The sequence below is a fragment of the Rhinoderma darwinii genome, chromosome 2 (genome assembly GCF_050947455.1).
Source record: "Rhinoderma darwinii isolate aRhiDar2 chromosome 2, aRhiDar2.hap1, whole genome shotgun sequence".
In the NCBI taxonomy this organism is placed as follows: Eukaryota; Metazoa; Chordata; class Amphibia; order Anura; family Rhinodermatidae; genus Rhinoderma; species Rhinoderma darwinii.
The window spans coordinates 300,097,146-300,110,724 of record NC_134688.1 but is presented as its reverse complement, the minus strand read 5'-3'; the positions used below and the strand labels follow the sequence as shown (position 1 = coordinate 300,110,724).

The 13,579-nt window shown below is 39.6% G+C and overlaps 1 protein-coding gene across 1 annotated transcript in view; it reads right to left on the bottom strand.

The window, feature by feature from the left end:
• The window catches only part of AATF (apoptosis antagonizing transcription factor), a 128,843-nt gene that overhangs the window by 17,901 nt on the left and 97,363 nt on the right, over nucleotides 1-13,579 (bottom strand). Inside the window, exon 11 of the mRNA XM_075853499.1 lies at nucleotides 10,407-10,478. Within this exon, the coding sequence (XP_075709614.1) occupies nucleotides 10,407-10,478 (72 nt within the window). The remainder of the gene's footprint in view (nucleotides 1-10,406; nucleotides 10,479-13,579) is intronic.

The window sequence follows — 13,579 nt, the reverse complement described above, 5'->3', positions numbered from 1 at the left end:
AGGGGTTTTTCTCTGCTCCCTGATCGGCTGCCATGGTGGCCAGAGGCCTATTGAAGGTCTCCAGGTCTGCAATCAGGGCTCCATAATTAAGCCTTGCCAGAGGCAATGCCTAATGGTAGAGCACAGATAAAAGGCAATTACTGCAATACATAAGTATTGCCATGTATAGCATAAGCGATCTATAACGATCGCATGGGAAAGTCCCCTAGGGGGACTAAAAGGAAAAGAATAATGTTTAAATAACAATTTTAAAAAAATCAATAAAAAAAATAACTATGGGTTCATAAAAATAAATTCCGTCAGGAATTTTGAGGCAGATTTTGGCCTGCCTGCACACTATTTGCAGCTTTTTTCAGGGTAGTTTTTTGGCCACGTCCATTAAGCGAAAAAACATTGCGAAAACAGCTTTCTTTGCCTCCCAATGATGTCAATGTGAGGTAAGAGATAAAACCGCCGAAAATAGGGCATATCGCTGGCAGAAAAAAACACCTCCGCCTCTCATTGAAATCAAAGGGAGGCGAATTTCAGGCTTTTTTTTTGGTGCGATTTTGGACGCGGGGTCCACGTCAAAAACAGCGCCAAAGTACTCTGCGTGAACACCCCCTTAAAATATCACGATATTTAACCAGCCAGGTGAGTGCCGCAAGAAAACACAAATTCACAATTACAGAAATGCAGTTTTTTTGGTCACCTAGCTTCCCACAAAAAAACTAATTGAATAAAGCGTGATAAAAAAGTCGCATGTACCCCAACATGGTACCAATAAAAACGGCGACAGCTTGCCCCACAAAAAACAAGCCCTTCTACTGCACTATCAATGCATAAAAAAAAGGTCTTAAAATATTGTGTTTTATATAATTAATTTTTTTACCACTTTTTACCTCACCTTAAAATCGTATTGACCCGCAGAATAAAGAGAACATGTCATTTTTACCGCATAGTGAACGCAATTAAAACTAAACAAAAAAATTGAGGAATGGCTGTTTTTTCTCCCCTTCCACCTTAGAAAAGTCCCAGCACATTATATGGTACATTAAATTGACGCAAAAGTAAAAAAAAAAAAAAGTTATGGCTCTTAGAATGTGATGACGGAAAAAACGAAAATAAAAAAAATTAAAAATGTGTATGTGGGGATGGGGAACATATTAAGTTTTGCTATAGGGCCATATGTTTTCTGTATACGCCGATGCCTCCCAAGGAGCAGACTTCTTGTCCGTGATATAATAAAGGTGCCTTAATACAATAAGGATGCATTCACATGTTTAGGTCCGATCATGGCTTTTGCAAAAATCGGTTTGGCTGTGATTTTGAAAAAATCGTGGAAAAAAACTTTAATATAACCACAACTTATTACAGGCCTTCTTCAGAGAAGGCAGATTCGATCAAGGTTTTTAAGCCAAAACGAGGATTTATGCAAAAGAGACAGTAGTAGAGAGAAGTGATTTAGAACCTTTTCCTGATCTTACCTGAAAATGTCCCGAGGTAGGCGTGGACCAATTTAGCCACATTTTGGAACTCAAATTGTAGCTAAACGTTTAACAAACTTCTGACATGTCATAGTGACATGTCAGAAGTTTTGATTGGTGGGGGTCCGAGCACTGAGACCACCACGAATCTCTAGAACGAAGCAGCTGAAGCGCTCGGCCGCTTCGTGTCTGTTCGATTTTTCCCAAAATTTATGCATCGGTGTACGGACTTATAGACTTTCTATTGAGCCCGTACTTCGATACATTAATTTCCGGAAAAAGCAGAACAGGCACGAAGCAGCCGAGCGCTTCAGCAGCTTTGTTTTAGCGATTGGTGGGGGTCTCAGTGCTCGGATTCCCACCAATCAAAACTTCTGACATGTCAGAAGTTTGTTAATGGTTTATCTACACTCTACCAAGTGCAGCTGTTTACCTATTTAGGTAAAAAAAAAAAAAATGATGGATATTCACATTGAATTCTATTTTAGATGATTGCAGCAGACATACCATTGATTTTAAGTAAGCCTCTGGATGCAATATAAAAAAGGGAAATCAGCTGCATTTATTTAATGTAATGACAGAAATCAACGAAGAAAGAGGAAATGTGCTGTACCAAATTTGAATGCGTAACAAATATGCAACACTGACTAGTAGTATTCTATGAATAATACAATAAAACAAGTAAAAATTACACGTGAATGGCTCTTGTAAATTACTTTAGTCCAGTATTAAAGTGCTGTATTTCATAAAAACTTCCTGTTCCCCAAGGTATTGATCTTGGTCCAAAAATACAACTTGGGATAAATCCAGACGCATTACAACAAAGGAAAGGGAGAGAAATTAACTTGGATAATGCTGACAGCTGCAATAACCATTTGTACAGGACTCTGGAAATTGGAATCATTTAGGGAAGTGGAGGCTTGATGGACGGAGCTAAGGACATACTGCAGTATAATAGAGTTATGTCTCGACAAGGAAAAAGAAAAAGAACTTGGACAACTGATACAAAGCTTTTTTTTTTTGCCAACATAGATGTTACACAATTAATTTTTAGTTTACAGGCAAGTTTAAGCTATCGTTATCCTTTATGTGAATAGCGCCAATATATTTTGTAGCACTAAACAAAGAATATTATAAATACCAGCTGAAACAGGTGTATATACAGGGTTATTCAAAAAGGATGGTGCAAAATTATAGCCCCGGTATTCATAACAGAGAGAACATAAACACAAAATTATTAACCTGAGAAGACACACTCCAATTTTTATCTATACACTACAAATGTTCAAAGTGATTTTCATCAGTGACACGGCAGATGTGTAGGTGATAGTACAGTTCTGTCCAGACGCGTGCTATTGTATCCTCGGATATGGACTTCACTGCTTTAGTGATGTGTTGGCACAGGTCGTCCAGATCCTGTGGGTGGTGGGGGGGGGGGGGGGGTCGGATAGTCGGATTCCTTGATGTAGCTCCACAGAAAGAAGTCGCAGGGGGACGCCGCGGGGGGGCCCAATCTACAGGGGACGCAGCAGGGGGCCCCAATCTACAGGGGACGCCGCAGGGGGCCCCAATCTACAGGGGACGCCGCAGGGGGCCCCAATCTACAGGGGACGCCGCAGGGGGCCCCAATCTACAGGGGACGCCGCAGGGGGCCCCAATCTACAGGGGACGCCACAGGTGGCCCCAATCTACAGGGCTTGGTTCTGGCACCGTATCTGTGCATTAGCCAGGAGATTTGTCGCGGCTTACTGCACACGTTACACTGTCCTTCACCTTTCTCACAGAGCACAGTGTAACTAAATGGGCTTAGCACACTTAGGATATTGAATGTGCACATAATATAACAGTGATCCTTTAAATAAGCGTTATACAATAATTCAATTTAAATAGTGCTTTGTACAATTTAGAGGAACAGCAATGGGGTCAAAAGTGGCCCCCTACATACGCCAACATAGTTATGGCAGACATGGAGACGTCGGTCTATGTATCCCACCACTTTACCTCGGTTCTGGGGTGGTGGCGATACATAGACGACGTCTTCCTCATTTGGACGGGTGACCTACCCAGTTTGGACTGGTTTTTTTACTTCTTGAATAATATTGACCCTGACATTAAGTTCACCAAGGTAGTTTCTAGTACCAATATCCAATTCTTGGACACTATGGTCTTTGTACAGAACAACAGACTTAGAACTAATTTATACGTCAAACAGACAGACTGCAATAATTTATGTTATGTTATGACAGTCATCATCCTAAGGGGATGATAAAGTCCATACCGTATAGCCAGCTATTAAGGGTTAAGAGGATAGTGGAGGACCCGAACAGTTTGAATGATAAATTGAACCTAATGACTAAAGTTTTTGGCGAGAGGATATCCAAAAAAGATTTTACATAGTCAATTTTACTTTCTCTAAATGTTTGACAGGAATGAACTATTATCAGGGTAAAAATAATAAAAATAAAAAGTCATAGACTTCCTATGGTTTCCACCTACAATATATGTAGCCCAAACATAGCAGGGATTATTAAAAGACATTGGAGGATTCTTGGTAACCTATGATAAAATAGTGGAGTTTCAATCTCCGCCATTATTTTCTTATAGAAGGCTCCGTAATCTTAGGGACAGATTAGTTATGACGGATGTCAGTAAAAATAAAGGGCTTAATAGAGGTGGACAGTCCGATATGACACGTAGGGGCTGTTTTCCGTGTCGGTCATGTGAGAACTTGTGCCTTAACCCCTTAATGACCAGGCCATTTTGCACGTTAATGACCAAGGATTATTTTTTGTATTTTCATGGTCGCATTCCAAGAGTCTTAATTTTTTTTTTTCATTCTGTCGACATAGCCTTATAAGGGCTTGTTTTTTGCGGGACGAGTTGTATTTTGTAATAGCACCATTTAACTTTTTTTTTAACTTTATTTTAGGAGAGAATTGAAAATAAGCAGCTATTCCAGCATTGATTTTCACGTTATAAATTTACGTCATTTACTATGCAGCGTAAATAACATCGTTAACTTTATTCTATGGGTCGGCAGTACCCACGCGATCAGACGACACATATATCCATCCTTTTGCGGGAACTAACTCCTGCACAGGACGGATATATCCGTCCTTCGTCGTAAAGGGGTTAATGTTCAAGGGCAATGCGTTTGTACTTTGATTTATGTGGGTGAAACTACAACGGAGTGCCGATTAAGGTTGAATAACCACAAGTCCAGCATACGGACTAAGAAAAGTGAAATCCCTGTGTCACAACATTTCAAGGAGGCAAGACATACTGCCCAACAACTTAGGTTCACCATTATTGACAGTGTTCCTCCATTAAAGCGTGGTGGCAACAGGGAACGGATTCTAAAACAACGTAAAGTACAATGGATTAATAGACTGACTTCACTATATCCTAATGGTTTGAATGTAGATTATCCCCTGAAAGTATTCAAACAATGATCATGATTTTGCTCCCGATATAGGATTTCTGACCCATATATGTTGATTTATTTAGTTTATGCAGCTTTTGATGTGACTAGTGTCGGTTCATGTGGGGATGTTCTCTTGCCCTGTGGTATCTGTTCATATTCCATCCATCTCCTATTAGGCCGTGATTAAAAGGGAATTGAGAGTAATGATTATACTGTAAGGGTATGTGCACATGATAACTGGCTTTTACGTCTGAAATTACAGACTGTTTTCAGGAGAAAACAGCTGTGTTGTTTCAGACGTAAAAGCTCTTCCTCGCATTTTGCGAGGCATCATTGACGCCCGTAATCTTGAGCTGTTCTTCATTGACTTCAATGAAGAACGGCTCAAATTACGTTTCAAAGAAGTGTCCTGCACTTCTTTGACGAGGCAGTCATTTTACGCGTCTGCGTTTGACAGCTGTCAAACGACGACGCGTAAATGACAGGTCGTTGGCACAGTACGTCGGCAAACCCATTCAAATGAATGGGCAGATGTTGGCCGACGTATTGGAGCCATATTTTAAGACGTAAAACAAGGCATAATACGCCTCGTTTACGTCTGAAAATAGGTCGTGTGTACCCAGCCTTACAGATGAGCAGTTTTGATTGTATTTGTCTTGACTTTTTTTTCTCTCTTTTTAGATAGAATGATGCTTCTTTCTGATATAACTACTGGATACTCACAATCTGAACTAAAAAACACAGGACCCATATGATATAATTTTCTGTCTTTATGTTTATTCTTTAGTAATGTTATTATTTATATTTTTTTGTATCGGTTTGTGAGGTCAAGAGGTACTTCGGTAACACAATACAACTGTGTTGCATGTATGCATTGTAGTAAAAGATAGGATAATTTATTAACCTTTTTTACCTGATCTAGTTATATTATTTTGAGTTCACGTATGTATTTCCTGTGTATAGGAGTTATGGTTGGAATAACATAGGGTTTCTTTCTTATAGCCATTGATCCCGGATTGGTCTTCACCGTATACCTCTGTGTGATGTGGGATATATCTCGTCCCTAGGACGTAAGGCATTAAAGATGATACCGTTGGTTGCAAAGACGATAAGGATCGGTTTTTAACTGCGAGTTAAACAACCATTATATACTCCGTTACTAATACAGAATAAACAATCTGTGATCAGGCTGCAACACCTATATAATTAATATATCTTTTACTATTCTATACACGTTTGATTAAAGATGTGCTCACAATCCTTAGTGTCGATAGCCTATTCCCTAGCTAAAGATGGTGCTATAATGCATACTACATTAAAAAGAGCGCTTACGCAGCAAGTACACTTCCTTGCCCTAATGTGATGACGTCAGCCATTACATTGTTGTATTGTGTCCAAGTAACCATTGACCACGTGATCTGGACAGACATTGTTTGGGCATGCGCAACTCGGTGCTTGGGACGCCGAGAATATTTTTCATTTGATACATATGGAGTTCTCAAGGGAAATATATGTTTGGATTGGTGAGTGTCTGCTTTTCTTGATATTAATAATGGTCACTGTTTAAATTTCATTATTGTATAACACTTATTTAAAGGATCACTGCTATATTATGGTCTAATAATTTTTGATATTATATATCATGACTTGACTCTTAGCACGGTTTTAATGTACTTCAATACACATTGATTTTTTTTTGTATAATTGCCAATATATTTATAGCACTTATTAATTGAGCTATGCTCTCTATATATATACCTGTTTGTTCTCAACACAATTTGCTTGAAAATGCTTTCTCGGCCTCCTGTTGATGTCAATGGGAGGTCAGAGACGTAAACGCCCCAAGATAGGGCATGTCGCTTCTTTTTCCCGCGAGATGTTTTTTCCGCTTGCGATAAATAAACGCCTCCGCCTCCTATTGGAATCAATAGGAGCGATTTTCGGCGCGGTTTCCGCGTCAAAAAGACTCCGTGTGAACTGGCCCTAAGAAAACAGCACGCAAAAGAATTGGGGCAGCACTCCGAATAGTGGATGAAAAAAGAGTATTTATTCACCCCACAGGCAGGCAACGTTTCGATCTGGTTTACTGGGATCTTTCTCAATTCTTGAGAAAGATCCCAGTAAGCCGGATTGAAACATTACCTGCCTGTGGGGTGAATAAACACTCCTCTTTTTTCATCCACTATTCTGGGTGCTGCCCCAATTCTTTTGCTTGCTATATACATTTATATATATATATATATATATATATATATATATATATATATATATATATATATATATATATATATACACACACACACACACATATACATACATACATACATACCTAGATACATACATTTATATATGTATAGCTAGATATATATACACATACATATATACACACACACACACACACACACACACATACCCCCCGTCAATTACATTATAGTGCAATATTTAATACTGTATGCACACACACACACACACACACACACACACACACACACACACACATATATCGAAGATGCAATTTAATAACTACAAAATATAAAAGACAACTTAAAAAAATAAAATAAAATAAGCATATCCTAAAAACGTCTCGAAGTGCAAACTGTAAGTGAGAATAAAGAATAAATCATAATACCAAAAAAATGAAAATACCTACAGCGTATGGTTTGTAACTTCATTAATGCCATCAACTTATTATGCTAGGTCCAGACCATGTTTGGGGTGCACGGTTGGCAGGACACTTTGAAACTGAACAGATGTTATACAGTTGATTACATTTGCCATTTAGTCCCATTAAAACATTGATATCATGTGATGCATGCTTTTTCTTTTGCATACAGCTGTAATGACTGCAATTTTCAATACAGTTAAAGCAACCCTCCGGTCTCAGGATAAAATAAAAAATTTGATGGGGTATATGGAGTAACATTACCTGGCTCCCTCCAGTTGTGCCCCTCTGCCGTGTTTGTGCCGTTTTAGGGTCCCTTCGGTGTTGTCTCAAAATGGCCACAGCCCTTTACAGACGGTCTAAGACACTCCCTCTATTAATGGATTTCATAGAATTTCTCACGCGAGCAACTCTGGCCAATCAAAGAACAGTCTCAGACTCGTAGTCTAAAAAGTGCTTAAGTCATTTTTGGACAGCAGAGGGGGGACCCTAACACGACAGACTCATGGCACCGGGGCAGCAGGTAATATTACTCCATATACCCAATCATATTTAAATTCTTGTCCCGGAACAGGAGGGTCACTTTAAGGCAACTGCATTCCGACATTAACCAGCCAAACGCATGCCACAATAAAACTCTTTTGCCATATGTTCGACAACTGAAGTCTTAGGGCACATTAAATGTATGTGTCGGGTGATCTTCATGATACATATTACTAAAGCTGCTTTGTCACACTGTTTGACGACCCCATATAATTTCTGATTCTGCATTGTAATAATATATTTTATATATTGCAGGTTAATGTTTTATTTATTAGAAAAACACTTTCTCAGAAAATATATAAAACTAGTTTATTTTATAAAGGACTAGGTGTATCCATATGTTTCTGTAATAAGGACAGGACTGTATAAAATGTTTGGCTAGTAAATGCACTCTTGCAAGCCTTATCTTGACTTTTTAATTTCCATCTCCAATACCTCTGTGAAAGCTGTCGGGTTAGCGAGAGCTGTGTCTCCCTGACTGTATAATGATTGTAGCTTCCGGGTGAGTGAGAAGGCTGCACGCAGCTATAAAGAACAGAGATCATTAGCACCTCAGTGACTCTATACTGCAGTGGAATGTTGGCTCTCAGTTATGCTGACAACGCTGGAAGAAGCAATTGGACCATTTGTGGTATATCGCAAAAACCATTCAAAGAATGAGCTGCTCTAACAAAGCAACAGATAAAACATTTTGACTGAACTGTACATTGGGAAATTAGATGATATCCATATAAAACAAGCAACAGAAATTAAAAAAACCAAACAAAAAAATAACCCTTACAGTATATATACTCTTTAGCTCTACATGCACGACACTTCAATTACAAAAAATACATCTAAATAAATAAGGATTACCACATTTTAATTTTCCTTAAACCTGAATTAATGTACAATGGAAATAGGCTTTCAAGAGAAATTTGTGTATGTACACACATATGTGCAAGGCGGATGCCTCTATGCATTCCTGCAGTTATACGTTTTAGATCTATACACAGGCAATTGCATAGAGGATAGCCATGGGGTACTTAAATGGACCCTGGGCTGTCTGATCATATAAAGTATGGGACCAATTGTGTCACAGGGATGCACCATAATATGATCAAAGGGGAATCTTCCCTTTTGCCGATTTCCTTGTATGCCGCAATAAACTTTGATTGTTGCATACCAAGGTTTTAAATGGCAGAGACCAGCTCTCTCTCACTTCTGTCCATGACAAGCACTATGGGTAAATTACAACAGATTCTTTAAAATAGCATTCTGGCAATTCCCCCCATTTGAAAACATGCTTAAGTAAAAGGAAGTGAGGTGTATTGCCTTACCAGGCGCTTTATTTTACCGTTAGCCACTTCGTTCCGCCATTCGGTTATGTGATTCCCACCGACATCCTACAGCACATCATGTAGAGACCAGAGGTCAGTCTCTCAATGCAAGTCTATAATTAAACGCTCTCTTAACTTGAATTAAGAGACTGACTTCTTGTCCCTAAAGCAGACCTTGTAGGATTCAGAGCGATTTAGAGTGGGGATGACGTGATCCAACGTTGTACCGGCTAACCGTAAGCTTCAGATGAATCTAGGAATTGTATGTCTCTCCATTTTCACATAAATAGCGGTTAGAAATGCGGTGAGCAACCATACTCAGGTAGTCTGCATTACTGGAATTAAGGTGCCTAACGCCAAGAAAACATTCCCTCACCATTATACCACCACCAGCTAGAACCATTGACAAATGGATCCATGTGGTTTATGACAACAACCCTATTTTATTTATTTATTTCAGTTATTTATATAGCGCCAACCAGAGGTCCTCTTTTACTGTCCCCATTGGGTCTCACAATTTAAATTCCCTATTGGTATGTTTTTGGGGTGTGGGAGGAAACCGGAGTACCCGGAGGAAACCCACACAAACACAGGGAGAACATACAAACAGATGTGTCACCGTGCTCTGCACACAACTCAGAGGCAGATCAGGCTATGTTCTTTTGAATGATCCTATTACATCAACATGGAACAGAATATGTAGATCTACCTGCATTTGGTGCAAATGTTTCACTGTTTTTAGAAGTCCATTTTCTATGCTTTTGGGTTAAAGATAACCATGTAAAGATGTTGAAGGGTTTTACGCAATGCTATTTATTATGAGAATATTAACAGGGCAAAAGGACCAAGGCTGATGTACAGACCAAGTCTTGCTATGACAGTTGTGACAAATGCTGAACTGATAAGAAAAAAACAGGACAGCAGAATGAAGAACAAGTCAATGTCACGCTGTCATGGAGCCATTTGATAAACATTATTAGTCTATTACTCACCTGGCCTCATTATTCATTGTGCTGTGGCCAATAGGAGCCATGAAGCTCACCAATTTGCTATGTACATGATACCTGCATGAAGCCAAAAAAAAAAACAAAAAAAAAACAAGGTTATCTATTAAGCATTAACAGTACAAGCCTCTAATGCATTTATAAAAACACGAGAGAAACACACATAGCAACCCCTCCTGCTTTCAATAAGATCAAGGGACAAATGAACGTCTGCTAAACTCAAAAATACATGCTTGTAATCTATCTGTAAATTAGGAATAAATTGCTTGATGCAGAAAAACTAGCTATTTCACTGGAAAAAAAAAAAATGCTGAAAATTTACACATCAATCTATTTCTTCAAGAAGAAACCCCGATGCGGAGAGGAAACAACTAACAGCGACCTAGAGCATAACTTGCATGGTAACGTGTAGCCATATAATGGATTTCCACATTGGCAGTATCGGATCACCTTCAAACTTTAGATGCATGAATACTTTTATGGTGCCCTGTGTGACTTTAGAATACTGAACGCTAATTCTATTCATAAGTGTTCAGAAACCTTTTACTAGAAGGACAAAGAAAGTAGCATGCAGATTTTCACTGTTAAAAGGGGCACGATTGCATCTATTATATCAGGGGTCAATGTTTACCAATTAAAACAAAGCCTTTTCTTGAAATCAAGAATACAAGCAGTTTACGGTCCAACACCATAATGAGAACTAGACTGAAATGACGAGACTGCTCCACTGTCATTTTGTTCTTAGGCATGGATACCAATTGTATAGAACGTAATATTTTTGACCAATAACTTCAGTTCTGTGTTACGGTTCTATTTAAAAACCGTATTCACTGAATTGTATTGCTTATAATTCCATAAATATTATAAAGAAAAATACATTAGTGTAGTTATTGCAGGAGTAGGGAATGTGAGAGGGGTTGTAGAGATCCAGTTATTAACCCTTTCATGACCAAGGGTCATTGATGCCCCTGTGTCCAGGTCAAATTTCCCATTTCTGATATGCACTTCTTTAAACGATAAGATCTTTGCAACCGCTTTGAATATCACAACTGTTTTTACTTTGTTTTTTTACAAGATGTATGAGGCTTTCATTTTCTCTATTAGTTACATTAATTCCATGTTTTAAACTTTTATTATGAGCAGACAAATCACAAAAAATGTGATGTACCCACACTGTCACCCTGGATCTCTGCGAGCGGACAAGAGGGCTATAAGGCTATATTCACACAACGTGAAAAAAAGGGCAGTTAACAACGGATCAACTATCAGTTTTTCATGGCATCAATGTGTCTCAAAATTAGAATCCATTTCCCGGCCGTCGGACAGTTTTCACCGACATTTGCCAAACGTTTTTCATGGACGTTAAAAAAAATAAGAAAAAAATGGATGAATTTTATTCATTCAGGTTTTTTTTGTCCCAGCCACCCGAAAGCACTACAAGTGCCCATGTAGATAGTAATGCAATACCACTGTAGATAGTGTCAGTGGCCACAGATAGTGCCCACAAAGTGCCACAGATCGCACCATCCCCCACGTAGATCGCATCAGCATCCCCCCTAATTGGCACCCCTTCCTGTAAATAGCACCACTGTAGCTCCCTGTAGGAGCGGAATCCATCTGGCTGGGGATTCGGCTCCTAGAGGGAGCCCCTGATGTCTCTGTCCATATACGGACAGTGACGTTCGGGGCTAACTCTAAAAGTGCAATCCCCTGCCTCAGCGTTGGTAGCGCTGTGGCCGGGGGTTCCACTCCAGGAGTTGCCCATGACGTCATTGTCCATATATGGATAGTGGCGCCCGGGGCTTCTCCAGTAGCGGAATCCCTTGTCAGAGTGTTGATCGGGGATTCCGCTCCTAGAAAGAACCTCTGACGTCACGGCTCCTAGTGGGGGTTCAAGTGGCGCTATCTACAGGGGTGGGGGTTGTTATCTACAGGGGGGGGCACTATTTACAGCGGGGCTGAAGAAACATCTGGGGCTCACTCAAGGAGGAGACTCCGCTCCTGGAGGGAGCTTAGGTGGCGCTATCTACAGGGGGTTGTGTGTGGCGCTATCTACAGTAGGGGGTGTAATCTGGGGCTCTTAAAGCCCCGACAGAAATGAGAGTGCAGCACTGCTCACACCAAAGCAGCACTGCACTCATTAAACCCTGTTCAAGGCTGTCAACGTTTATAAATGTGACAACTGCACGGGGCATTGGCATTTGGAACGTATATAGCCATATGGCAGTCGTGAAGGGGTTAATCTAGTATAGGTCTTGTTCATGCTAAACATATTTAGATTAGGTAATCTTCGGTGACAGTCACCAGTGAACCACTTTGTGCAATAGTGCTCAATAAGACGGACTCTTGACTAATAGGTCAACACTCCTCTCTAGGTCACATCTCTGTATTCTAGACTGCTCATGTGAAATCCACATTTGTCAACTCAAACATCTTGTTTTCAACTTAATTGTTAAAAAAAATCACCTTTAAAACTCCTCTCCAAGGTTCCTAGTTATCCCAACGGCTGCTACATCTAATTGTACAACCAGGGAGGTTCCAATTATTATTATTATTATTTTTTTTACCACAAATACTCAGCGCTGGCATTTTCCACTGTGGGTTTCGTGTTTTTTGTTTTTTTTGGCGATACAATCTCCCTTATTTGTTGTTTTAGAAATAGCATATAGTGTAGATTTTGTACTTTTGCATAGAAATAAACAGCGTAATGCAATTTCATGTATATAGGCCACAGAATGAGATCTGTAAATCCATGACAATCTCACTCTAAATGCTTTATTTGCATCTTTCTGGATATAAAGTACAACATGCTTAAACTTTTCACATAGGAAGGATGTTTCGCTCAAATTGTAATTGAACATTTTGTTCACCTCTCTGCTACTGTAGATCTGGCCCAGACTGTTCAATTGTTATCTAGAGCTGGGTAATAAGATTGCCATGGTCGGGCCTTGATCTCACGGTGAACGAGTACAGTCCGTGTCGCACACACTGAAATCGCCTGCATTATTTCAAAAGCTTTGAGAGTGTGACTCAGTTGTGTGATGTTGTCAGCGGCTTTTGACTGAATCATGAATACATCCAATTATGTGTGATGCTGACAGAAAAGAATATTGATAGCCAATAATTACAGGCTTCTCAGGCCAACAAAGCAGCTCTTTCCT